Raw genomic sequence first — 26,728 nt, 5'->3', positions numbered from 1 at the left:
TGCTGCATCTGCCACATTTGTTACCTTCTGCGTTCTTGGCCATTCAAGTTATCAAATGGGCTGTGATATAACCAGTCAGTACACTTCCGCAGTAGATCTATTGAAATCTCTTCTATGTAAAAAGAGATTGAAAATAAAGATGAGAGCTTATTGAGGTCAAACCAAATGGAAGTAAATAAAAGTGCTAATGGATTATTTTCCAAAGGCTACATGAAATTATTAGTGAGAGTGAACAGAAAGTGGATTATAAAAGAAGCAGAAACTTGGTGCGACACACAGGAGACTACAAATGCTGAAATCTCACGCTAAATACACTTTGCTGGAGGAACTCAGCGGGTCAACTGCAACAGTGGAGGAACTCAGCAGGTCAACTGCAACAGTGGAGGAACTCAGCAGGTCAACTGCAACAGTGGAGGAACTCAGCAGGTCAACTGCAACAGTGGAGGAACTCAGCAGGTCAACTGCAACAGTGGAGGAACTCAGCAGGTCAACTGCAACTCAGCGGGTCAACTGCAACAGTGGGAGACAAAGAATAGTCGATTTTTCAAAACAAAACCCTTTATTGAGACTGGTTAAATGAAGCCAGTGTAAAGAGGACAAGATGGGAGTGGTGGGCCAGAGCCCCCATGTGGGATTGGTGAACTAGGTAGAGGTGAAACATGACAGACAGAGGAAGAAGATTGACAGATGCCAGATAAAGGGAGAGAGAAGTAAGACAAACAAAAGGGTTAAGAAGATGAGTCAATAGGTGCAGGAGTAGGTCATTCGGCCTTTCGAGCCAGCACTGCCATTCACTGTGATCATGGCTGAACATCCACAATCAGAACCCCGTTCCTGCCTTCGCCCCTTGACTTCACTATCTTTCAGAGCTCCATCTAACTCCTGAAAACATCCAGAGATTTGGCCTCCACTCCTTTCTGAGGCAGAGCATTCCACAGATCCACAACTCTCTGGGCAAAAGAAGTTCTTGCTCACTTCTGTTCTAAATGACCTACCCCTTATTCTTAAACTGTGGCCTCTGGTTCTGGACTCCCCCAACATCGGGAACATGTTTCCTGCCTCTAGCTTGTACAATCCCTTAATAATCTTATGTTTCAATCAGAGCCCCTCTCATCCTTCTAAATTCAAATATATATAAACCAAGTCACTCCAATCTTTCAAAATATGACAGTCCTGCTATCCTGGGAATTAACCTTGTGGACCTACACTGCACTCCCTCAATAGCAAGAATGTCCTTTCTCAAACCTGGAGACCAGAACTGCACACAATACTCCAGATGTGGTCTCACCAGAGCCCTGTACAAATGGAGAAGGACTTCCTTGCTCCTATACTCAACTCCCCTTGTTATGAAGGCCAATATGCCATTAGCTTTAAAGGATAACATCACATTTATCCACATTAAACTGTATCTGCTATGCATCTGCCCATTCACCCAACTTGTCCAAATCACTCTACATGCTCATAACATCCTCCTCATATTTCACACTGCCACCTAGCTTTGTGTCATCTGCAAATTTGCTAATGTTACTTTTAATCCCTTCATCTATATCATTAATGTATATTGTAAATAGCTGCGGTCCCAGCACCGAGCCTTGTGGTATCCCATTGGTCACTCCCGGCCATTCTGAAAGTGACCAGTTAATCCTTACTCTTTGTTTCCTGTCTGCCGACCAATTTTATATCCATATCAGTACCTTACCCCCAATACCATGTTCTCTAATTTTGCCCACTAATATCCTATGTGGTTCCTTATCAAAGGCTTTCTGAAAGTCCAGGTACATTACATCCACTGGCTCTTTCTTGTCCATTTTCAAAGTTACATCCTCAAAAAATTCCAGAAGATTAATCAAGCATGATTTCCCCTTCATAAATCCATGCTGACTTGGACCAATCCTGTTACTGCTTTCCAAGTGGCCGTTATTTCATCTTTTATAATTGACTCCAGTATCTTCTCCACCACGGATATCAGGTTAACTGCTCTATAATTTCCTGTTTTCTCTCTCCATCCTCTCTTAAAAAGTGGGATAACATTAGCTACCCTCCAATCTGCAGGAACTGATCCTAAATCTATAGAACATTGAAAAATGACTACCTGGAATGCAGACTATCAGGCCCTGAGGATTTATCAGTCTACAGTCCCATCAGTCTTCCCGACACCATTTTCTGCCTAATGTGAATTTCCTTCAGATCCTCCGTTACCCTAGGTCCTCTGTCCAGTATTACATCTGAGAGACAGTGTCTTTCCTAGTGAAGATAGATCCAAAGTACCTGTTTAACTCATCTGCCATTCCCTTGACCCCCCATAATAATTTCACCCATTTCGGTTTTCAAGGGCCCAACTTTGATCTTAACTAATTTTTTTCTCTTCACTTACCTAAAGAAGTTTTTACTATCCTCCTTTATATTATTTGCTAACTTACCTTTATCCTCATCTTTTCACCATATTGCCTTTTTAGTTATCTTCTATTGCTCTTTAAAAATTTTCCAATCCTCTGGCTTTCTGCTCATCTTTGCTGTTATTCTTCTCTTTTATTTTTATATTGTCCTTGACTTCCCTTGTCAGGCATGGTCGACTCTTATTCCCCTTAGAATCTTTCTTCCTCTTTGGAATGAACATTCAGGGTGGACTGTGTGATTGGAAGACAAAAGCTGCCAGTGCTGGAATGTGGCAAGTCAAGTTCATTATCATCTGCTTGACAAGTATGACCTGACAAAACAGCATTCTCCAGTCCTCAGTGCAAAAACATACAAACATCCAACCAGACATATCACACATACAGACAAGCAAAACATGTCGTACATTCATATCTGTATATACATATGTAAAAATAAATCAATATTGTTTAATCAAGTTTAATTAAGTAGAGTCTTGGAGGATTAATATGGACAATTGATTCAGTTATTCAACAGTCTCATTGCCCATGGGAAGAAGCTGTATCTCCTGACAGGGGTAGCTGAAAGATGCTGTGTGCAGGATAGTAGGAGTCTGTTAAATGTGGATTGTGGAGGAACACTTGCCTTCACTGTCTGTCTGGAATATTGTGGTTTGCGGATCGTCGTGTGTCCTCCCCGTCTGAATCTTATTCAGAAGTCATATAACCTGCTAATCAAGATTGGACTCCGGCCACCCATTAGTGCACACCTTGCCATTGGCTCATTTAAATTACTTGAGCTCAGAATTGTATAAAACATTGATGTGCATATCATAATTTGCTCTCACTGCCTCTTGTCCCAAGCCAGGACATCACTCCATGCCAGGTCACTATTGTGGACATCGCATGGGTAACGTGTGCACTACACTTAAGTTGAGCCAAAGCACTGTGTTAGATCAGTGCTTGTGGAGAACCAAACCCCCGCTGGTACAGGGAATCGGGAGTGTGTTTGGAAGTCCCTGTCTGTAAAGTATGTACATGTACGAGAGCATATAGAAGATAGGTGGCTACTGGTACAGGAGTCCAACCTGGGTCCAACGTGAATGTCTATATAGCTGTTTAGTAGTGGAGTAATTAAGTATCATTTGATGTCTTCCCTGTTTGTCTCTTGTGTGCTTAACAAAGTTACCTTTGATTGTAACACTTGTCTTCCTTTTTCAATCTTCTTTATTGGTTTTTATAATACAGTACAATGAAGAAAAGGGAACAAAATAGAAAAAACTATCACATATGTATATATATCAAGATAAAATGTCAAATGGTATAAATTCGGTCCCCCCTCCACTGCATTGGGTGAAGACAGAAAAGACATCAAAAATATCATGATGTAGCGGGTGCACAGCACAGTATTGAGAACCACCACCGTCAGTTCACAGACTTACCTGACGCATTGTGGGCTAGCAGTGCTGGGCACCAAAGTACAGAGAGTGGATCAGATGAAGCCCCTGCCTAAAGGCGCGGAGCATTAATGGCTCATAGCTTTAACCTGCTAGTCCTGTGGACCAGCAGCTGTTCACTAACGAGCTCATTAACAGGTAGGGAATAAAAGGTCTGTGCATGCCTGCAATAAACTCATCTTGAGTTGACTACCTTTGTGTGTGTATGCCTTTATTTAGTAGCATCTACCATAGTAGCCACTACAAATTGGTGACCCAGAGTTAAGATTTAACAAATTTGAATCCTTATGGAAAAGGAGGACATTTCAACAGCAGTAACATCTGCTGCCACCATGGCAGTTAATGCAGTTGGGCTTCATTTGCCTCATTTCTGGACACATCAGCCTCGAATTTGGTTTCTTCAAGCTGAAACCCAGTTTCGTCTTCGAGGTATAAGGCAGAAGACACAAAATTTTGGCATGTCATGAGTACATTGGACGCAGCCACTGCATCGCGAGTAAGCAAATTCATTGCTCATCCTCCGGCAAAAGACCAGTACACCAGGTTCCACCAGTTTCTTCTTGACACATTGGAACTTGCTAGGCATGAGCATGGCATAGGTCTTTTAAACATGGAAGGCCTAGGTGACAAGAATCCATCAGACCTGATGAATGAGATGCTGGGATTGTCAGATGGTCATTCCCATTGTCTGCTTTTCAAAACCTTATTTCTGTCAAAACTTCCAGCTCACGTCACCATACCCATTGGTAACATGGATTTCCGCCATCCCCATGATGTGGCTCGAAAGGCTGACAGGCTCTATCGTATCCTACACAAGAGTCTGCCCGAATACATCCAGTTTTTGCAACAGAAGCATCTCTCACATCCTACCAGCCTCCTGTATCTGGAGTTTAATCCAAGAAAAAGGAAGGTGCTGATGTACATTGAGAGTAGTGTTTTTACCATCACCGCTGGGAAAAAATGCCCATAAGTGCATCCAGCCATGTACCTACTACAAAAGGAAGTCGGGAAGCGAGATAGCCGGCTGCCAGTAGTGGCCTCGGCAGCTGTCGTACTTGTATCTTCAGGACGATGTGGGTAAGTGCAAATTCCTTGAAGACACAGATGCTGAACTTAGTTTGCTCCCACTGACCTATATTGAAAGGACACATAAAAAATACCACTTGACCCTACGAGCAGCGAATGGAACTGCCATTCCAAGTTTTGGCACTAGACGAGTCGCAATCGGAATAGGTGGAACCACGTTCCATTGGAATTGTGTCCTCACTTCTGTCACTCAGACCATTTTGGGTACAGATTTTTTATGTTCCCACGACTTATTGGTAGACATAAAATGCAGAAAATTAGTTCACGCCACCACTTTTCAGACATATCCACTGGCGTGCATCAAGGGGAGAGTTTCACAGCTCAGAGTACATATGTTACACAAAGATGCATATACTGCTCTACTTAATGAATTTTCCCATATTCTCACCCCTAACTTCAATGCCTCAAGAACAGCCCTTGGTGTGTCTCATTACATAGACACATCAGGCCCACCAGTCCATGCCAGGTCTCGTCGTCGGGCGCCTGATAAATTGCGGCAAGCAAAGGCAGAATTCAAAACAATGGAAGAATTGAGTATCATCTAATGCTGAAACAGCCTTGGGCCTAACCTTTGCAAATGGTACCCAAGAAGACATACAGATGGAGTCCCTGTGGTGACTACTGTAGGCTTAATGATGTCACTACACCTGACAGATATTCAATTCCACACCTATAGGATTTCACTGCCCATCTGCATCATTGCCGCATATTTTCAAAGATTGATTTGGTTTAGGGATATCATCAGATACCTATTCATGAGAATGATTATTTCCAAGACAGCAATTATTACGCCGTTTGGTCTTTTTGAAATCCTCAGAATGCCATTTGGCTTAAAGAATGCCGCATAAACTTTTCAGCGGCTCATGGATGCTCTGGGCAGAGATTTAGACTTTGCGCATATTTACTTGGATGACATCCTTTATCAACTCAAAATGAGCAAGATCACCACTTGCAGTTTCCCTGCCTTTTCCAATGGCTCCAAGACTTTGGTCTGACAATTAACCTTGACAAGTGTCAATTTGGCAGGTCAACCATAGAATTCTTAGGGCATAAAATTACAGCAGACGGCATATCTCTGTTATCAGGCAAGGTAGACTACATCCGTACATTCTCCAGACCTGTTACCATCAAAGGGCTACAGAGGTTTTTGGGAATGATAAATTTTTATCACAGATTTATTCCCGGGATTGCTGACATCCTGCGACCCCTGTTTGACATCATCTCTGCTCCAAACAAAAACATTACCTGGACCGCAGATGCAAAGGCAGCACTTATGTCCGCCAAAGAGGCATTAGCCAAAGCAGCAATGCTTGCGCATCCAAATCCTGAAGCTGCTTTGACGCTTAGCACTGATGCCTCGGGAACAGCTGTGGGTGCAGTTCTGGAACAATAGTCAATGGCCATTATCAGATCCTTGCCTTCTTTAGTCATCATCTAAGACCAGCAGAAATGAAGTACAGTGCCTTTGATCAAGAACTATTAGTACTTTATCTGGTTATAAGGCACTTTCATTATATCTTGGAAGGTCGACATTTCACCATATTCACAGACCATAAACCGTTCATTTTTGCCTTCAGCAAAGTCACAGATCTTGGTCGGCAAGACAACAATGACATTTGTCCTACATTTCGGAGTTTACTACGGACATACGTCATATTTCGGAAAAGGACAATCTGGTCACAGATATGCTCTCTAGATCAAGTGTGTGCCATATTCAAGGTGGAGTCAACATTGCTGAACTGGCTGTGGCACAATCTGCGGATCTAGACATACATAGTTAACAAAAATGATACCTGGACTGCAGAGGCAGAGGCCGCCTTTATGTCTGCCAAACAGGCATTAGCCAAAGTAGCAATGCTGCGCATCCAAATCCTGAAGCTGCTTTGACGCTTAGCACAGATGCCTCGGGAACAGCTGTGGGTGCAGTTCTGGAACAATAGTCAATGGCCATTACTCGACATTCAACAGGTGGCACCACATCAAGGTAGTCCAGAGCTCCTTTGTGATGTATCATTGGGCTACCCATCCATCAGGACTTCAGACAAAATAATGTCAAACAAGTACATGTGGCATGGGCTGAAAAAAGGCATCGCACAATGGGCACGAACGCGTATATCCTGCCAATCTGTGAAAATTCAATACCACACCAAGGTATCCCTGCAGCCTTCCTGACAATATGCAGAAGATTTGAGCATGTGCACGTGGATCTGGTTGGACCATTACCAGTATCACAGGACATGAGGTACATTTTCATGGTAGTAGACCGCTTCAAATGCTGGCCAGAAGCCATTCTATTACCAGTCAGTGATACTGAGGCATGTGCTAGAGCATTCATCTTAAATTGGATTGCTAGATTTGGAGTGCCTACACACATAACTTCGGACTGTGGATCACTGTTCACTTAGGCATTATGGGCTTCCTTGGCTCGTTTTTGTGGTACACAGTTGCACCACACTACTGCGTACCATTTGCAGTCCAACGGCCTGGCGGAACATTTCCATTGACAACTTAAATCTTCACTGAAGGCCGAGTTGCCATCCCTAACTGGGTTGATGAACTACCTTGGGTTCTACTAGGAGTACAAACAGCTCCAAAAGAAGATCTGTCTGCATCGTCTACAGAATTGATGTATGGTACGGCCCTTATAGTTCCAGAAGGTATTCAGTTCACAAGCAATTCAGACATGGACATCCTATAACAACTCAGCAAGGGTATTGCTATCCTCTACCAACTGGCATGACAAACCAAGGCAACAGTACCCCAATCACTATTAAACACTGAATTTGTATTCGTACGAAGACAAGTTCCAGGGGCACCATTACTAAAACCATATTAAGGACCATTTCGTGTGATTAAGGAGATGATGTGGTATATACATTAGACATCGGAGGGCATCTGCAGCTATTCAGCATGGACAGACTTAAACCCGTTCAAACAGACCCTACTTCACCAGTTCAGTGGCCTCAACCCAGGCGACGTGGACGTCCGCCTAAGTCAAGTGTATTTGGCATCTTGAGTTATGATGATGATTCTGGGGGGGTGCGGGGATGATGTAGTGGGTGCACAGCGCGGTATTGCGAATCACCACCGTCAGTTCACAGACTTACCTGACACATCGTGGGCTAGCAGTGCTGGGTGCCAAAGTACAGAGATTGGATCAGATAAGGCGCCTGCCTAAAGGCGCGGGGCGCTAAAGGCTCATAGTTTTAACCAGCTAGTCCTGTGGACTAGCAGCTGTTCACTAACGAGCTCATTAACAGACAGGGAATAAAAGGTCTGTGTATGTCTGCAATAAACCAGTCTTGAGTTGGCTACCTTTGTGTGTGTTTGCCTTTATTTAGTAGCATCTATCGTAGTAGCCACTACTATATATATGAAACCCACCTACTTACTCTATTTAAAAAAAAACAAACCAAAAAAATAATCTGAGCGTCTTATCCTGAGGGTTACATTTATTTTGCAGCTTTCGATTCATACTGTGATTCAAAAAGACAAAGGTAAGACTATATCTCATCTGGAAGAGTGAGTACATCTAATCACATTAAAAACATTTACAAGATAAAAGGTCGCCATGTATCTTCAAATTTCACCAAGAATCAAATACATGATAACTAATTTTTTCTAAACTTAAACAGGACATAATATGAGAGAACCATTGAATCACAGATGGAACCCTAGAGTCTTCCCATTTGAATAAGATGGCTCTTCTAGCCAACAATGTAGAGAAGGCCACAACCCCTTGCCCAGGTACAGAAAAAACTTCCAATGTCTGGTTCAATAATTTCAAAAAGTATAATATGCGTTCAGACTCATTTCTCTGTGAACCCACCAAACCTGACCCTTTCCAAACAAAACAAATGGCACTGTGAGCAGGCTTCAGAGTTCTGGCTGGTCACACATAGGGTATTAACTATGTGGGAGATGGTGCTAGTATGTGTGGGTGTCCTGTTGGTTGCATGTGTTATTGTGAACTTGCTCACCAACGGGGGTAGCAGGAAGCAACCCACAGGTAGTAAAGGAACCCTGGGATCAGAATATAAAATCCCCGACTGTCAGGGGTTCAACCATTTGGCAGCATGGTTGCAAGCCACAACATGCAGGTCGACTGGATCAACAGGCTGGACCCCAATGGAGAAAAGACAGGGCACCACATGGCTTCCCTCCTGAGAAATAGGAATTTCCAGAGACTGAGAGAGTCATGGGAGGCCCCGTTGACTTATGATGTCTCTCCTCAGACACCAACATGAAATTTCAGGATATTTGGCAAACAAGGTGCACAGAAAGATAGAGAGACTGATTCCCTGCAACATCATGTTGTGCACTACAGGAGGCAGAGCAGACTGCCCAAGTGTGAGTGACTTGGCAGCTTCTAGGTTGATTGGAACACAGGAGCAACAAGCAGCTCACTGGTTTGACTGGCAGCTTGACCCAGGCAAAGTCTGTGCCATTGTCCAGTGGGGAGGATGGGTAAATTTGGATGGATGGTGATGAACATGAGGAATCTGAGTCCTACAACATACATCATCCCCACTGTGTGCCTGAGCCTTTGCAAACCCAACCACTGACCATGCAATCCCATGTCTGCCACGAGCACCCTGTTGACCGTGCAAAATAGGGAAGTTTTAGCTGGGCACCTAAGTGGTCACTGTGAAATAATGGAGACCTGGGGCTACTCCATCAAGGAGCTAACCAAGTTAGGGGACCAATACCACCAGCAGCCAGGTGAACACCTAGTCATGGCTGTGGGATAGGGGATATCCAATATCTACCTCTCATTGGGAAGCAAGTGCCACGGGCAGTCTGTCTGAAAAATAAACAATTAGCCTTGAGGGGGGCTAATAAAAGGAGTCAATGAAGGCACCACCCTATGGGAACAGTGGTGATTGCAGACTGGGCCAAGTTCCCTGGCCTCCTAGAATGGGACCTGCATGGTCAGCTGCAGTGGCACACTGTTGTCGAGGGGACATGGTTTGTTAGGGAGTGGGCACTGATCGTGAGTATCTAAGGGGGCACTCGCGAATACCACTTCCCTCAGAGCATAAAGGTGATTGGTGCCGCGGCAAGCTATTTAGTCACCACTGCATGCTCCCACCTTAGATGGATGGTTTTTCCCCTCATGAGTCTTGAGACCGGGAAAACCATCTGGGAAGCCATTACCCTCCAGGAGGGATCAAAGCAGGGAGCACCCATTCAAGTTTGTTTAGCAACATAACCCCGCTGGTTGTGATTAGATGTACTCACTCTTCCAGAGAACATTGCAGGAAGAAGCCCCCAGGGGGGTGAAGGTTCCCATGTATTGCCCACTCCAACCTGGACCAGTCTCCGCTCTGGTCCTCTCCCACCGCAGGTGGCCCATGTCCAATCTATCTTGTGAGCTCTCCCAAAACACCACCCCCACACAGGAGAAGGCTATCCTTCAAGCTGTTCCTCGTCTCAATGTGACGGTCTATGAAACGCTCATCAAACAGACGGCTGCATCCCATTACTGATTCCAGAGATCAGCACCAACTCCTTTAAGCTACAAGGAGCTGTTGTCATGAATTCCTCAAAAAACATTTTAGCAAAGAGGCAAGAATGTTGCCATGGGCACATTATCACAGGAAATTCCAGTTTAGCAACATCCACAACCTTTGTCGTGCACCTTTAAATTGAACCCTTTATAATGGACTCTTTTAATTGAACCCTGAGCTGTGCTATTTACCCTTCACTAAAGTCTCTCAGCACATTCTCAGGAAATCGTAGTTTCAGTTTTAATTGCAATGTTGCAGATCATCCACTAGCAGGAAATATTGCATATATTTGTAACCACTTGATATTGACAGTGTCCCTCCAGTCCTCCCCAATAACAGAAATTAATTTCTCATGGGCTGGGTGCATCAGGAACTTTTATTTAAAACTTTCAGTCCTGACTCCTCCTGACTATCATAACAAAGAACCAACACAGGCATATGTGGCATCCGTTTAAAGGGAACGTGAGCAAGAATGGCATCCTGGTCATAGACAACAGCCCAGAAAAATAGGACGCTCCCGTGAGATTACGGCATGCACGCCTTCTGTCCTGTCCTCTGGCTCACCACGGGATAGCACGGTGACAGGCATCTTTGCTCTGTGCCGAGGGAGCACCCAAATGTAAAGCCAAGGTATTGGATGGGCTAGCCAAGAGAGGGCTTTGGCACCTTATGGATGACCTTGCACTGCCTGCTCACAAACATTGGTGGTAAAGGTGCTCACATATGCCAGCTAAGCTGGAGAAATCAGGCATATGAGTCAGTGCACAGACAATTTTCTTTCTTTTCACTCTTCTCTCAGACTGGGGAAGCAGTTCCAACAGCACCCAACTCCATCAAGAACACCTCAACTCTGTTTGGTCAGTGAGGGATCATCAAGTTTTATAATATGTCTTGTCCACCATATGGAAACCACCTATGTATATATTGATCCACTGGATTTGCATTGTTTTAGATGTGTTTTTACAGTTATAACATTACTTAGATTTTACGGTTTGTAGAGACTGGCAAGCTACTCTGTCGATTGTCACCTTGCTGTGGTAGAAGAACTTGTGTGGTCCTGAGATCCCGAGAGTGGTGATGTCTGGAGAGTCACTTCTCTTCCAATGTCGACTGTAATAAAGAGATCCAAAGTCATCTTTGGACATCTCTGAATGAGTCTTTTATGATCGTTACATTTGAATGGACATCAAAAATGTTAATGTACAAAGCAGTGATAATCCCAACCCTTCTGTATGCATTGAAATCCTGGACAACATACCGACGACATCTGAAGGCACTTGAAAAGTTCCATCAATGCTGTCTTCGAAACATCTTAAATATTAACTGGGAAGATAAGAGAACTAATGTCAGCAGGCTAAATGAAACAAAAGCAATTAACATTGAAGCGTACGTCATTAAGAACCAACTAAGATGGAGTGGTCACGTTGTTCGGATGGAAGACAAATGACTGCCGAAACAAATCTACTCCCACCTTAAAGAAAGCAAACATAAAAGAGGTGAACAACAGAAGAGATTCAAAGATGTTTTAAAATCCAATATGAAGAAATGTAATATCAATAATCGGGAAACCAACACCAAGGACAGGAAACTCTGGGAAGGAACAGCAATGTTTGAAGCCAATAGATGTGCAGAACTAGAAGAAAAGAGAAGTAAATGGAAAGAGACGCAGCAATAACCAAAGCCCCTGATCTGGAGCGACCTGTCCTGAATGCAAAAGATCTTTCCAAGCCAAGATTGGACTTATAAACCACTTGAGAACCCATAAATAGATCAATGGAATGAAGTCCATCATGTTCAACCTCAAGGGACAGCCACTATGATGATGAATGATGTGGCTTCTGTAAGGTAAAACATCATGAGATGGGAATGTGTAAGGAGTTACCCTGTGCAGGGCTGTAACAAGATGTGAATGCATCCTTGTACTTACAAGATAAGAGAGACATTGATGGATTGAGAGGCAGGAAGCTAGCAGGGAAAGGATAGCAACAGTTTTAGTCATTGGACAAGTAATGATATGATGATGTTCTAAGCACGTATCCAAGGGTATAAAAAATCACCATTTTGCTGATAACGGCAGAATGCATTCTCCAACTAACATTGTTAGTTGCAAGTGTTACAATCCGGTAATAAAGAACAAAGAACCCTGATTTCGACTCAGTCTGGTGTTTGTCTCACTCATTCATGAACAAAGCAGACCTAACACTTCCTAAGGGTGGAATGTTATATGCAGATAGTGGTGCTGGCTGTCTACCTTATCTATGCCTCTCATCATCTTGTAGACCTCTAAAATATTTATATTTCATGAAGAAATTGTAAAATAGTTTTCCGAGATTCAACAAATACGTTAGAGCAGTCTGTTGTTGCAGGGACACAAGAAACATGAGCAAACAAGGTGAAGCTGCAGAGATTCAATGGGTCAGTCAGCATCCAAGGAGAGGAACGGACAGTCACCATTTCAGGTTGGGACCTTATAACAACACGTCTTGAGAAGGAATCCCAACTCAAAATGCCAACCTTCTATTTCTCTCCATGTAAGCTGGCTGATTCACTGAGTCTCTCTAGTATCGGGTTCTTTATTACGCAAGCCTCCAGAAAATTTGATGTAATTCTATGGGAATGTGGTGTGTTAATGCAAGGAAAATAAAGGTGATGAAACCAGAAATTATGAGATACCTGGAGTCTTTCTCAACAGAAATGTCTTAATCAGAGAAGCAAATATCTTGATAGGTGACCTTTAACACAATATGAACAATGTCAATATGCTTGGAAGCTCGAAATGAATCAGAAAGGCTTAGAGTTGAAAAACTAATTAGTTCAGTCTTATAAAAAAACAGTTGTTTTGTTACAGAGCATAGAAAATGGAAGCATAAATAATAGGAGCAAGAATAGGCATTTGAATTTTTGACACTGCTCAATGATCATGGTTGATCTTTCAAATTCAATGTCCTTTCTCCCCATGTCCCTTGACCCTGGCCCAAAGAACAGTATCTAACTCCATGAATATATTTAACCTCAACCTTAAGTGTAACATTGGAGAGTGGGCAGACATTAGTCTGTGCTCACTCAAGCTTTTGCTAATATACATAAAGATTTGAATGTTTTCTGATTGTAATGCAATGACCTAGTAAATTAAGAAATCCTCTGATTCAGAAACTCAGCTCAACAGATCTTGGTGCTTTATTCCAATGGGTTTCTGGACTAAATGAGATGGTAGTCTTGAAGCCACAGTCACTCATTAATGGCTAATTATAAACAAGAAAAAAATACTGAATCTTCTTTAAGAAAAGGCTGAATGCAACATACAAATGTTTTGGAGAACCTCAGGAGATCACATGGCATCAACGGTAACCAATGTTTCAGGCCTGAGTCCTTCGTCAGCAATAAGGAAAAACAAGTAGATGCCTGAATGAAAATATGGGTGGGTGGGGGAGGGGGGGGGAAAGGGGAGGGCAGGAGAAGAGAGAGGGGAAGGAGCACAAGCTAACAGGTAAGAGGTAATAGGTGGATACAGGTGGGAAGATGGAAGCTGAGAAATGATGGGTAGGGGGCAGAGGGTGAAAAAGGTTAGCTCTCATAGAAGAAGGAATGGAAGTGAGTGGCGAGCTGAAGGAAAGGAGACTGATGGAAAGGAAAAGAGAGTGACACAGGGGAGAGGGGGTTAATAGAAATTAAAGGTTGATGTTAATGCCATCTGTTTGGAGACTGCAAAAGATAATATAAGGCGGTCTTCCTCCAATTTGCAGTTGGCTTCAACTTGGCTGTATATGATACCACAGACAGACACATCAGTGTGTGGCAATGATGTGTGGAAATAAAATTGCCACTGGGACATTCTTACTGTTGCAGCGGACCGAGCAAAGATGCTCAACGAAGCAATTTTCCAGTCTGCATCCCATCTCCCCAGTGTAGAGCAGGCTGCGTCGAGAGCACCGGAGGCAGTAACTGAATCCTACAGATTTACAAATAAGGTATTCCTTCGAAGGATTGCTTGGGATCCCAGAAGGTGGTAAGGGAGGAGGTGCAAGTGCAAGTATAGCATTTCTTATGGTCAGAGGGGTAGGTACCAAGCAGATGACTGGTGTGTGAAGTGATGAGTGGAAGAGGGAGTCCTGGGAGTTCAGTCCCTACAGAAAGTGGAGAGGGTGAAAGGGGAAGATGTGTCAGGTGGTGAGATCCTATTACAGCTGGCAGGAATTGAAGAGGAAAATACTTTGGATGCAGAGGCTGGTGGGGCAGAATAGAATAGTATTAGGGTTGTTTTTCTTTTAGATAAATAGATTTATGGGGTTTAATTATGATTATCCTGGATCATATCCCTTTTTACAGATTTTATTAAGGTATATTGTGATTTGTTATAATAGTATTTAACTGATAGTTGACCGTTTTGAGTTCTGTGTGCCCGATGGAGATGCGGGGGGCTGGTGGTCATGGTGGGGAGCTGGCTGATGGAGGACCTCAGTTTTCTTCAGGCTGACTTCCAGGCTAAACATTTTGGCAGTTTCCGCAAAACAGGACGTCATGCGCTGGAGAGCTGGCTCTGAATGGGCAACTAAAGCGGCATCGTCTGCAAAGAGTAGTTCACGGACAATTTGCTCTTGTGTCTTGGTGTGAGCTTGCAGGCACCTCAGATTGAAGAGACTGCCATCCATGTGGTACCGGATGTAAACACCGTCTTCATTGTTGAGGTCTTTCATGGCTTGTTTCAGCATCATGCTGAAGAAGATAGTAAAGAGGGTTGGTGCGAGGACACAGCCTTGCTTCACGCCGTTGTCAATGGAGAAGGGTTCGGAGAGCTCATTGCTGTATCTGACCCGACCTTGTTGGTTTAGCCTGGAAGTCAGCCTGAAGAAAACTGAGGTCCTCCATCAGCCAGCTCCCCACCATGACCACCAGCCCCCCCACATCTCCATCGGGCACACAGAACTCAAAACGGTCAACCAGTTTACCTACCTCGGCTGCATCATTTCATCTAACGCAAGGATTGACAACGAAGTAGACAACAGACTCGCCAAGGCAAATTGTGCCTTTGGAAAACTACACAAAAGAGTCTGGAAAAACAACCACCTGAAGAAACACACAAAGATCAGTGTGTACACAGCCGTTGTTATACCCACGCTCCTGTTCGGCTCCGAATCATGGGTCCTCTACCGGCATCACCTACGACTCCTAGAACGCTTCCATCAGCGCTGTCTCCGCTCCATCCTCAACATTCATTGGAATGACTTCATCACCAACATCGAAGTACTCGAGCTGGCAGAGTCCGCAAGCATCGAATCCATGCTGCTGAAGACCCAACTGCGCTGGGTGGGTCACGTCTCCAGAATGGAGGACCATCGCCTTGCCAAGATCGTGTTCTATGGCAAGCTCTCCACTGGCCACCAAGACAGAGGTGCACCAAAGAAGAGGTACAAGGACTGCTTAAAGAAATCTCTTGGTGCCTGCCACATTGACCACCACCAGTGGGCTGATATCGCCTCCAACCGTGCATCTTGGCGCCTCACAGGTCGGCAGGCAGCGACCTCCTTTGAAGAAGACCTCAGAGCCCACCTCACTGACAAAAGACAAAGGAAGAAAAACCCAACACCCAACCCCAACCAACCAATTTTCCCTTGCAACCGCTGCAACCGTGCCTGCCTGTCCCGCATCGAACTTGTCAATCACCAACGAGCCTGCAGCAGACATGGACATACCCCTCCATAAATCTTCGTCCGCAAAACCAAGCCAAAGAAAAGAAGATTTAATTGATATATATGTATAATCATTTTAATAGACAATTGCATTTTGATAATAAGGGACAGAATTTAAAATTTGTCATATTGTACATTTATTTTAATTTTATGTTATTATTTTGCTTTACTTTATTAATAGCTTGTATATGGATTGTTATATGAAAATATGTTTTTAAAAAAGAAAAAAATAATAATAGGGCCTCAAAAATAGTAAATTCAGGGATGAGAGTGGTGCATGAGGGATGATATCAGTTTTCTGGGCCATTGAGACTGATCCTGGGGGTGGAAGAGCCAATAAAAACAGAACAGTCTATACCTGGGCGGGACTGGAATCAATGTCGAAAGGGGTGTTGGCGATTGCTGTTAAGGAAGGTTTAAACTAATTTGTCCTGGGAATGGGAAAGTATGGAAGGATAAAAGAGAAGTAAAATAGAGCCAGAGCACAAGTTAGAAAAGAAAAAGTACGAGTCAGATAAATCAAATGTAAGAGGCAAGGACCACATTGCAACTTGATTGTGAAAAGTCATTGAGTACATGGGCTTCTTATCTGAATGTCAGTAACATTTGAAACAAAGTTCATGAACTTATGGCACAAATCAATGAAAATGGGAATGATTTATTGGCCATTACAAAAACATGGGAGCAAGGTGGATGTTATTCAGAATTAAATATCCAGGGACTTTGGTTACTCAGAAGGATAATTCAATTCTACAACTGGGTGAACCCGCATGATTCATCCAGGTGTGTACCAAGACTGAGCCCCCACCCCTTACGGCAGACACCTCACAATTGTTCCTCCAGCGCTGCCCACAGATTGAAGGCAGGAGCAGGCTTGGTATCTCCAAAAAGAGAGTTAATTTTTATACACTTGAGGGATAGAGGCCAGCCCAGGTGTTGACTTCAGGCTGGGAGGTTGTTGTTCGCTGTGGGAGGAATGGATATTCATAGATACAGGGGACATGACCTTTGACCTATTTCCTATTTGACTAGTGAGATGAACCTCTGTGCTGCAGATGGGCAGGAAAGTAAGGAAGGGGGTGTAGTGTTCTTTATTAAGGATGAAATCTGACAATAGTGAGTGTTATATAGTCAGGATAATGTGAACTATTTTGTAACTGTGTAAGAATATACCCTTTTCACTGTAGTGCACCACTGTGGGGTGTATGTATATGAGTGTGTGTAAACAATTTCTTGAGATGGTGGAAGGCATCAGTAAGTAAACTCTCTTCTGTTATTTGAATCTTGCATCTCTAAGTTATTTAAGAAGCCTCCCAAGTAACACAGAGACACAACAGTGAGGGACAATGTTGGATGAGTTCATAGAAAGTATCCATGGTTGGGTTTTTTTGAACAGCATATTTCAAAACTTACAACAGCATGTTACAAAATCTTAGACCTGGTCCTATGTACTGAGATATCTAAAATGAATAATCTTGTCGATAGGGATCTTCTCAGAATGAGTGATCTCAGTGTGGTTGAATTTCTAATACAGATGGAAGTTGAGATCCAAACAAGTATGTTCCTAAACAAAGGAGATTACAATGAGATGAATGAGGTGTTGGCTAACATGGACTGGGAGCTCAGGCAAAATGGTGGGACAATTGATTAACAGTGAAGGACTTGCAAAGCGATTTTACAGAGCTCCACTGAAATATATTCCAGTTCAAAAACAAAAACAGAATGAGTAGGGATAGTCAGCTATGGATAACTAAGGAACTATAAGAAGCTGTGGCGGCTCACCACAAGGCAGGCGAACCGGCCCCGCTTATAAGCCATGCTGGGCAAAATGGTGCCATCAGGGTTTTCCCTTCCTTCCAGCTTGAGGCTCAGAAACCCACGCTTGGGGGCCACGTGAGGCCCGGGTGATGTCAGCGCCCTCCAGCGCGGTTCTCAGCCAGGTCCAGGCTGGGAGTATAAGTGCCGCCCAGCAGCCTGCAATAAACAAGTCTGCTCACTGAGCTCAACCTGTCTGGTTGCGTGTGTTATTGCAGGAGCAATGTAGCCACCGCTACAAAGCCATTAAATTAAGTGCTAATGCATTCAAGGGAAATGAGCAAATTGAGAAAACTTTAAAAAGCAGTTAAAAGAAACCCAAGAAAGGAATAAAGGAAAGTGAGATTATGAAGATACAATATAAAAAATGTTTCGGAGTCCAGAAGACCCCAAAAACCAGCACCAATAGATTTGCACCACAACACAGGGTTACTTAAACAAAAGTAGTTTTTAATTCTAATTGGACAAGAAAACAGAATTAAACTTTAACTTATTACTTAACCTACCTAACTACTTAATTCCCTCCCTCTAACACTAAGCGTAGGTGTGTGTAATATATTTTTAAGATTAGAAAAGTTCTTTGGATCACAGTCCAATCTCACGGGTTGCAGGCAATTCTTGTACTGTGCACAGAAGTTAGCATTAACAAAGTTCACCAGTCTTTGGTGCTTAACAGGCAAATGATTACCACTCAGGAGGGTTCTTGCTGGTTTTCGGAGAGAGGGATTCCTTTTCCAGGACATCCGTAACTGATTCCTTCACAATCAGTCTTGCTGATGAAACTTGCCCCTTCAGGGTTCTCCAGATGATCCTCTTTCTTTCAGGTCACCTTTCAGACCACCAGTCTTCTCCTTTGACCAGGCAGCCTTCCGAAGTTTGCCAGCTTATCCCACTGGAACTGATTTCTGTTACTCCTTCTCTCTCACTCCCTCCCTCTCTGAGAGCCAAAGCTGTTCTGAGTCTGCCTGCAAAGATCACATACTCTCCCAGGCCAGCTGGATTCTGCACTTTGGTTGCTCTTTCTGCAAAAAGCACTCTGCAAAAGTCCTGCAAATATTCTGTGTTCTGAAATGTGTGCGTGCAACCTGGTCTAACAATTCCTCTCAAGCCCACTTCAAAATACTCTGTCACAAAAGAAATAAAATACTATAATATAAAATGAAAAAGGTGGCTAAAGTAAACATGGGGCCCATAAAAAATGAGAAGGTCAAATTAATAATAGATAATGCAGAAATGGCCACAGCTCTGAACAACTGTTTTGTGCCTGGTGAAAATGTGGGAAATTGATGTTAAGGAGGCAATAGGAAGAGAGAGTCTCACTAGAGAGGTAGTGCTAGGCAAACTAGTGGGCCTAAAGCCCCCTGTTCCTGGTAGAATATACCCCAGGGTACTGAAATAAATGGAGGGTTTTATAAGAGGTGTCGTTGTGGTAACATAGCAAAATTCTCTGGACACTGGACATGTTCAGCAAGACAGCAAATGGAACATCAATGATTTGGAAAATTCTTGAAGCTATCTTTAAGAATGAAATAGCAAGACGTAAGTGAGAGAAAGAGAGGAGAGAGGAGAGACACAGACATCGGTTCCAGAGGGACAAGTTGGCTAGCTTTGGAGGACAGCCTGGTCAAAAGAGAGGCCAGCCTGAGGTGCCCAGGGCCAGGACGTGGTGGAGTGGGGCTGCTGTGAGGCAGAGAGCAGAAAAAAAGCAGGCTTTGAGTTGAAGGGAGAGAGACACAGACATCAGTTCCAGAGGGACAAGCTGGCAAGCTTTGGAGGATGGCCTGGTCAAAGGAGATGACTGGCTCCTTGGTGTTTCCCTTGGAATAGGAGAAACAGAAAGGAACTATGTGGTGACCTGAAAGAAAGAGGTTATCATTTGGAGAACACTGAAGGGGGCAAGTTTCGTCAGCAAGACACTGGAGTGACTGATTAAAAAGGAATCAATTGTGGATGTCCTGGAACAAGAAAAACTTGCTCTCTAAAAACCAGCAAGAACCTTCTTGAGTGGTATCCATTTACCTATTAAGCACCAAAGCCTGGTGAACTTTATTAATGTTAACTTCTGTGCACAGTACAAGAATTGCCTGCAACCAGTGAAATTGGACTGTGAGCCAAGGAACTTTGCTGAATTTACACACTCATTCCACACATCTGCACTTAGAATTAGAAGGGGGTTAAGTAGGTTAAGTGAGTCAATAAAGAAAAGTTAAAGTTTGATTCTATTTTCATGTTCAAAGAAAATTAAAAACAACTTTTGTTTAAGTTACCCTTCGTCCTGGTACATATCTATTGCTGCTGGGTTTTGGGGTCCTCTGAACTCATAACAAGATGATTTGGGGAGATAAAGTGCGGCAGGTCACATGCAAACACTTCAAAACAGATCTCATTTTAAAATACTGGAGCTCTGCTCAAGCGAGACTGTCTGGCTTCGAAGGCCTTTGCAAAAGCTTTGGGGAGTGCCCAAGAGACTTCAGTAATAGATTGTTGTTTTGAAAATCAGCAGATGGAAGAACTCGGAGGATTAAGTCCTGATCCGCAGGCTGTCTGATGTTCTTAGAGGGTCATGTGGTTTTGCAAGCAGAGGGAGTCAAACAAGTTTTTCTCTGAGTAAGAGAGAGAGAGAGAGAGAGAGAGAGAGAGAGAGAGAGAGAGAGAGAGAGAGAATTCAGCAGCAACAGCTGGGACTGGAACAGGACAAGCTGGCAAGCTTGTGGAAAAACCCCATTTTGAAGATAAGTTGTGAGTTCTTAGTTCAGCCTGGTCAAAGCCTTTGTGGTCCATACAAGAGGAGAGGACTGGCTGCCTAATGTTTCACTTGAAATAAGATAAACAAAAAGGAACTCTGTGGTGACCTGAAAGAAAGGTTATCACCTGGAAAATTGGAAAATCCTGATGGGGCAAATTTATTCGTCAAGACTCTGATGCGCTGATTAAAAGAAATCAGTTTTGTGGGTGTCCAGCGAACAACAAATCTCTCTCTGATACTCAACATGAACCTTCCTGAGCGGTAACCATTTACCTTCCAAACACCAAAGCCTGGTGAAATTCATAAATGTTAAATTCTGTGCACAGAATAAGAATTTCCTGCAACCAGTGAACTTAGAAGAGTGGAGAAGAGAGATTGGACTGTGAATCAAAGAACTTTTCTGAAGTTATGTACACATTACATACACGTGCGCTTACAATTATTAAGTTAGGTTGAATAAGTTAATAGTAATAAGTCTGAGTTTGATCTTGTTTTCATGTTTAAAGGCAATTAAAAGCAACTTTTGTTTAAGTAACCATTTGTCTTGGTGAATTTCTATTGCTGCTGGGTTTTGGGATCCTCTGGGATCCTCTGGGCTCATAACAAAATATTGTATTTACAGATCCATAATTTATAGCAAAACAACAAATTCTGTGTCATACCTTCATGACAATAAACCTGATTCTGAAATTCATTGAGGGATGGGGGTGGAGATGAGAAGATCAGCCATGGTCTTGATGCATTGCTGGACAGGTTCAATAAGACTGAAGTCTGAATGAACTGACTTGGAATGAATGAATTATGGTTGATTGTTATTTACACAAGTGCAATGCACAGAGCAATGAAATTCTTACTTGTAACTTCCCAGTTACATAAAACACACTAAAATCAATTTGTGTGTAATTTAACATCTAAGCCACAAAAGGAAAATAAAAAATGATCATTATGAAAGGATAAAATAAATAATAAACATATTTATGAGGGCAACACAGTTAGTGTAGTGGTTAGCACAAAGCTATTACACGACCAGTTTCCTGGGTTCAAATCCAGTGCTGTCTGTAAGGAATGTGTATGATCTCCCTGTGTTTGCAGTGTTCCAGTTTCCTCCTACGTTCCAAAGACATATGGGATCAGTAAGTTAATTGACCACATAGGGGTATTCTGGTGACGCAGGCTTGTGGGCTGGAAGGACCTGCTACCACACTATATCCCCAAATTAAAAATTTGAAAAATTAAATATTAAAATTTGAAATCAAACTAAATGAAGAGTTGGCCAGTAGTGCACAGATGTATTGATATTATCTGTGGGACCTGAGCCAGCTGTGAATTCAGCTCCAATTCTCGACAATGCGATTTGCCTTGCTTGTATTCACCTGTTTCCAGCAATGTCACAACCTTCCCTCCAGTTTCCTCATTTACATGAAAGACTGAAAGGTCATGTATTGGGATTGTGGCATTTCAAGCCTCTGTAATCAGACTAAGGCAATACCAAAATATCACTTCTCAATTATGTAAGGATATTTCTGAGTGTGCACCTAAAACTTGCATAAGTAGCTCAAAGGCGATGATCCACTTAAAAAAGCTTAGGTATATTTATACTGAAGGCAGTATGTGTTACAGCTAACACGCACCACTCCGGGAAATCAGTAACAGATACCACTCTGCAATACATTATTTCCCAATGGAAGATAACCTTTCTCAAAATAATGTAAGTAATGATTTCCACTCTACTTAGTTGGTTGTGCTGTACATTTTTGCCTTTACGTAAGGATTATTCTCTAGTTTACTTTGGTATTCTGTGAAACCGTCATTAGCTTCTAGAGAGCGAACATGGCAAAACAATAATAATATCATACCTGACAAAGGATCCAGGACAGAAGAGTTGGTTACCCTTAACCTCCTAGGGATGCTATATGACCTGCTGAGTTTCTCCAGCACATTTGTGTTTTGAATTTGACTCCAACGTCTGCAGACTTTCTTGTTTAATAATATTTCTTTAAATAATTGTGTATACTTTAGGTATGTAATTAATCATTTAGCACTGAACTGCAACAAATTGATACAGGAAATATTGTGTTCATCTGAAAGATGAATGGCAATCATAAATATCAAAATTTCTTATTTACTTGTTTGGTTGAAGAGCTAATGAGGTGCAGGCTGCAATCCCTTAAAAAATAAGATGAGCTGAAACAAGCAGATTAAAGGTGGTGAGATTTTGACAGCTTATGACGCGTCAGTTATACATGAGTGAAACTATCATTAAAACACCTTTGCCACGTGTAATTTCTGGCAATCATTTAAACATAGGGAGATTAATGAGGAAGAAGATTCCCAGAATTCATTTTCCAAGAAAAATATTTATGTACTATAGTATCAAATAGTTAAAAATCAGAACATTGTGCCTGCCTTACAGGCTTAAGACATTATCTTTGTATCAGTATGCTGTAAGTAATTAACACTTTTAACAGTATCCCTTTACATTTGCCATCTTTGGTAATATATTTTAAGAGAAAAAAAATCTTTAAAATTGATAGAAAATCCAAAAGAATCACTGGATTTTTCAATAGAAAGGAGAATTGGACAGACTCTCTCAAAGGAGGAGCAGTTTACTACTATCTAGAGACTGGGCACAGATTGGGAGATCGCTTCACTGAGCACTTTGCTCCATCTGCACTAGTGACAGAGACCTCCTGGTAGCCAAACATTTCAGTTCTGTGTCACACTCCCACACTCACATGTCAGTTCATGGTCTTATGTACTGTTCCACCAAGACCACCTGGAAATTGGAGGAACAACACCTGATTTTCCATCTGGGCACTCTCCAGCCAGATGGCATTAATAGCATCTTCTCTGATTTCTGCTAACCTGCTCTCCACTTCTGCCTCCCTCCTTCTCTTCCCCTTTCCAGTTCTTCTTCCTCCTTCCCCCTCCCTTCACCTTGCCATCTCTCCTCCCCTTGATCGCTGCTGATCCCCCCCCACCCCCCCGCCACCTATCACCTCCTGTCTTTACGACCACCTCTCCCCCCTACTCTTTTGTTCGGAACCTTGATGAAGGGCTCAAGCCAGAAACTTCGGTTATGTATTTTACCTTTGCTATATAAAAGGCACTGCTTGACCTGCTAAATTTTTTCAGCATTGTGTTTTTACACCACGGTGTCTACAGATTTTTGTGTTTTACTTCTTAATTCCTGCTGAACTTGAATTTCACTGATCCTTTATAGAAAAAATTCAACTTAATGTCGTCTTGTTTTATTATCAGGAAACTACCAAAATAGAAGATGTTTTGGAATATATCCTACAGGTTAGTTTCTTAATGTGTTATTAATTCAATTTTCTTCCCACCAATTGAAAGGAGTACATGGAATGAATTCAGAATTTAAACATGTTAGTTTGACATCTGGTGGTTGGATACTGATAGATAAAATCAATCAAGATGCGTTTCACAAACATTTCTCGGACTAGTTGACCCTGTATTGAATGTGCCCAGAAGTATTGAACTGCACGTTTCACAAACATTTCTATGACTGATTCCACCTGCATTGAATTCACCCATCGTTATTGAATGAAGATCTACCGGGACCAATGCCTGAAGAGGGCGCACAAAATCAGTGAACCGGTGTGAACTCGAAAGGCCAACATGGCCTGTTTCCGCTCCGTAAATGGTTATATGGTTATATAAATCAATTCTTCAAACTGATTGTGGTGGAACACAATTATGTGGTTTGTGGTGCTTTTGTGTGAAGTGTTAAATTACAATTAAATTGCCTATTATCACAAATACAGGAGATAAACAACAAGAAGACTGTCTTAAGGCACTGTACCTTTCAGGGCACGAAAATGTTATACAGATACTATTCGACTTGCTACCTATGCGACTTATGTCCATCCACACGTGAGACCAAAATTAAAAAAAAATAAAGAACAAATATAAAACTTACATGATTTCAGTGAAAATCAGGCCTATCTATAGTGGTAGCCATGGTGGCTGGTGGCCAACCTCTCACGAGAGCTGGCCTTGGTGGCCATCATGTTGAGATATTTCATCGCAGTTTAACTCCTTTTGTCCCATTTTTAAATGCTGTTGTTCAATATTCTGATGGTCAGACAGATTTTAGAGGCCAGTAGAGTCAGCAGGGTGCTCAGGGTCCGCAGCCTCAGAGAAAATGAGAAGGATTCGGAGATAGAGAACGGAAGGAAATCGATTGTTTTACTCTTCATCATCACAGGTAGGGCAATTCTCTGAAATATGTCCATTCTGAAATACGACCAGTCATCTAGAATGGAAGAATGGAACATAGACATGTTGGGGAGTACTAGTATATTTGAATAGATTTTTAAGTTACAATACTGGATTCACTAGGAGGATAACCTGTAAAGGACTTAAACTGCCCTTCCTAGTGAGGAAAAGATTCATGTGTTCCTCCATTGACTTCATCTACTGCATTTGATGCTCCCAATGTAGCCTCTGCATCAGCAAGACCAAGTGCAGACTAGGAACTGTTTGCACTCTGTGTACAATAGCTATCTTGAGTGCCTTGCAGCATACCATTTCAACTCCCCTTCCCATTCTGACATAGTAAGGCCCAACATAAAATACAAGAACAACTCCTTGTATCCTGCGTGGGTAGTCTGCAACCCATTGATATAAACATAAAATAGCCTAATCACATCTCTCTCTCTTTCCATTTGCCTTTCACCTCTTCCTGAATGGTTCCCATGATCACTTTCCTTACTTTTCAGATTCCAGCAGTTGTAGCCTTTATGTCATCTTTTATCACTCCCCAGTTGTTGTCGCCACCTTCACCCCACCCTCCCTCCACCAGACTCCATCTGCCCTCTTTTTCCTTCCACCTATCACCCACATGCATCTGCCTCCCAACTCTACCCTTCCCCTCCTCCATCGGTCTGCCACTTCCCATCATCTCTCATCCCTCCTCAATCCACCCATTTCTTACCAGCACCTGTCTCATCCCTTCCCCTCTCCACTTCTCACTGGAATGTCCTCTCTCTTCATTCTCACTCCTGATGCAAGGTGTTGACCTGAAATGTCAACAGTTACCTCCCCCTAGGGATGCTACTTGATCAACTGAGACACCCCAGCAGTTTTATTTTGCTTCGGATTCAAGTATCTGTGTGCCTCCAAGGGTTATTTTTAATAACCCAATCATAGTATAATTTAAATTTGTTCTTCAGAAATAAAAAAAATCTGGACACTAATTTCTACTTCCAATGGTCTCTCAAATCAGTAGGTTTTTAGGTCTTAAGGACAGGCTACTGAATTTGGATATTTAGAAATAGTCAAATAAATTTATATGACAGAAATAAAGGAGGAATACTCAATAAATATACACAATTTGAGGATCTTTTAAAGTTTGGATTACTTTCTCAATAAATATACAGCTATTCCCCAACCAGTCGTATCTCAAAATGGACATAAGTCCCCATAATATCAGTCCCTACCCACTCTGATCCCACTGCCCCGTGCTCTCTCAACAGCCTACTATCAGTCGCCACACTGATCCCACTGCCTGCACTCCCCCAGCAACCTGCTATCAGTCCCCACACTGACCCCACTGCCCCGCACTCTCCCAATAGCCAGCTACCAGTTCCCACACTGACCCCACTACTCCGCGCTCTCCCAACAGCCTGCTTTCAGTCCCCACACTGATAACATTGCCCCACCTTCTCCCAACAGCCCGCTATACCTGTACAGCATTCTTTTATCTTGAGAACTGAAAGATATGCTGTAATGTACTGAATGCCGGGATATTGTCTGATGGTCACTATTGTACGCTCTCAGCCATTAGCATTGAATAACCAAGCGTTATTTTTATATATACATATATTTATTTTCTTCATTAAAAAAAATTATACAGTTTTTTTTCATTTGTATGTATAGATGGTCTTAAGTCGCATAGGTTGTAAGACAGGGAGAGGCTGCAGTATGAAGTAAAGAACTGCAGAAATTAGTGGAATATTTGGAAAATATTCTTCAAGGACCCGAATACATACAAAGTTAAACAAGAAAATGCAGATGCTGTAATCGTAGTTTA

The 26,728-nt window shown here is 42.6% G+C and overlaps 1 protein-coding gene across 1 annotated transcript in view; it reads left to right on the top strand.

The window, feature by feature from the left end:
• The first annotated feature begins 7,011 nt into the window (after window positions 1-7,011).
• The window catches only part of LOC138762471 (retinol dehydrogenase 7-like), a 41,975-nt gene continuing 22,258 nt past the window's right edge, over window positions 7,012-26,728 (top strand). Inside the window, exon 1 of the mRNA XM_069936228.1 lies at window positions 7,012-7,157. Within this exon, the coding sequence (XP_069792329.1) occupies window positions 7,012-7,157 (146 nt within the window). The remainder of the gene's footprint in view (window positions 7,158-26,728) is intronic.

Source organism: Narcine bancroftii, chromosome 4, assembly GCF_036971445.1.
Source record: "Narcine bancroftii isolate sNarBan1 chromosome 4, sNarBan1.hap1, whole genome shotgun sequence".
Taxonomy (NCBI): Eukaryota; Metazoa; Chordata; class Chondrichthyes; order Torpediniformes; family Narcinidae; genus Narcine; species Narcine bancroftii.
The sequence above is the reverse complement of the archived record's forward strand: the minus strand, read 5'-3'. Positions and strand labels throughout refer to the sequence as shown.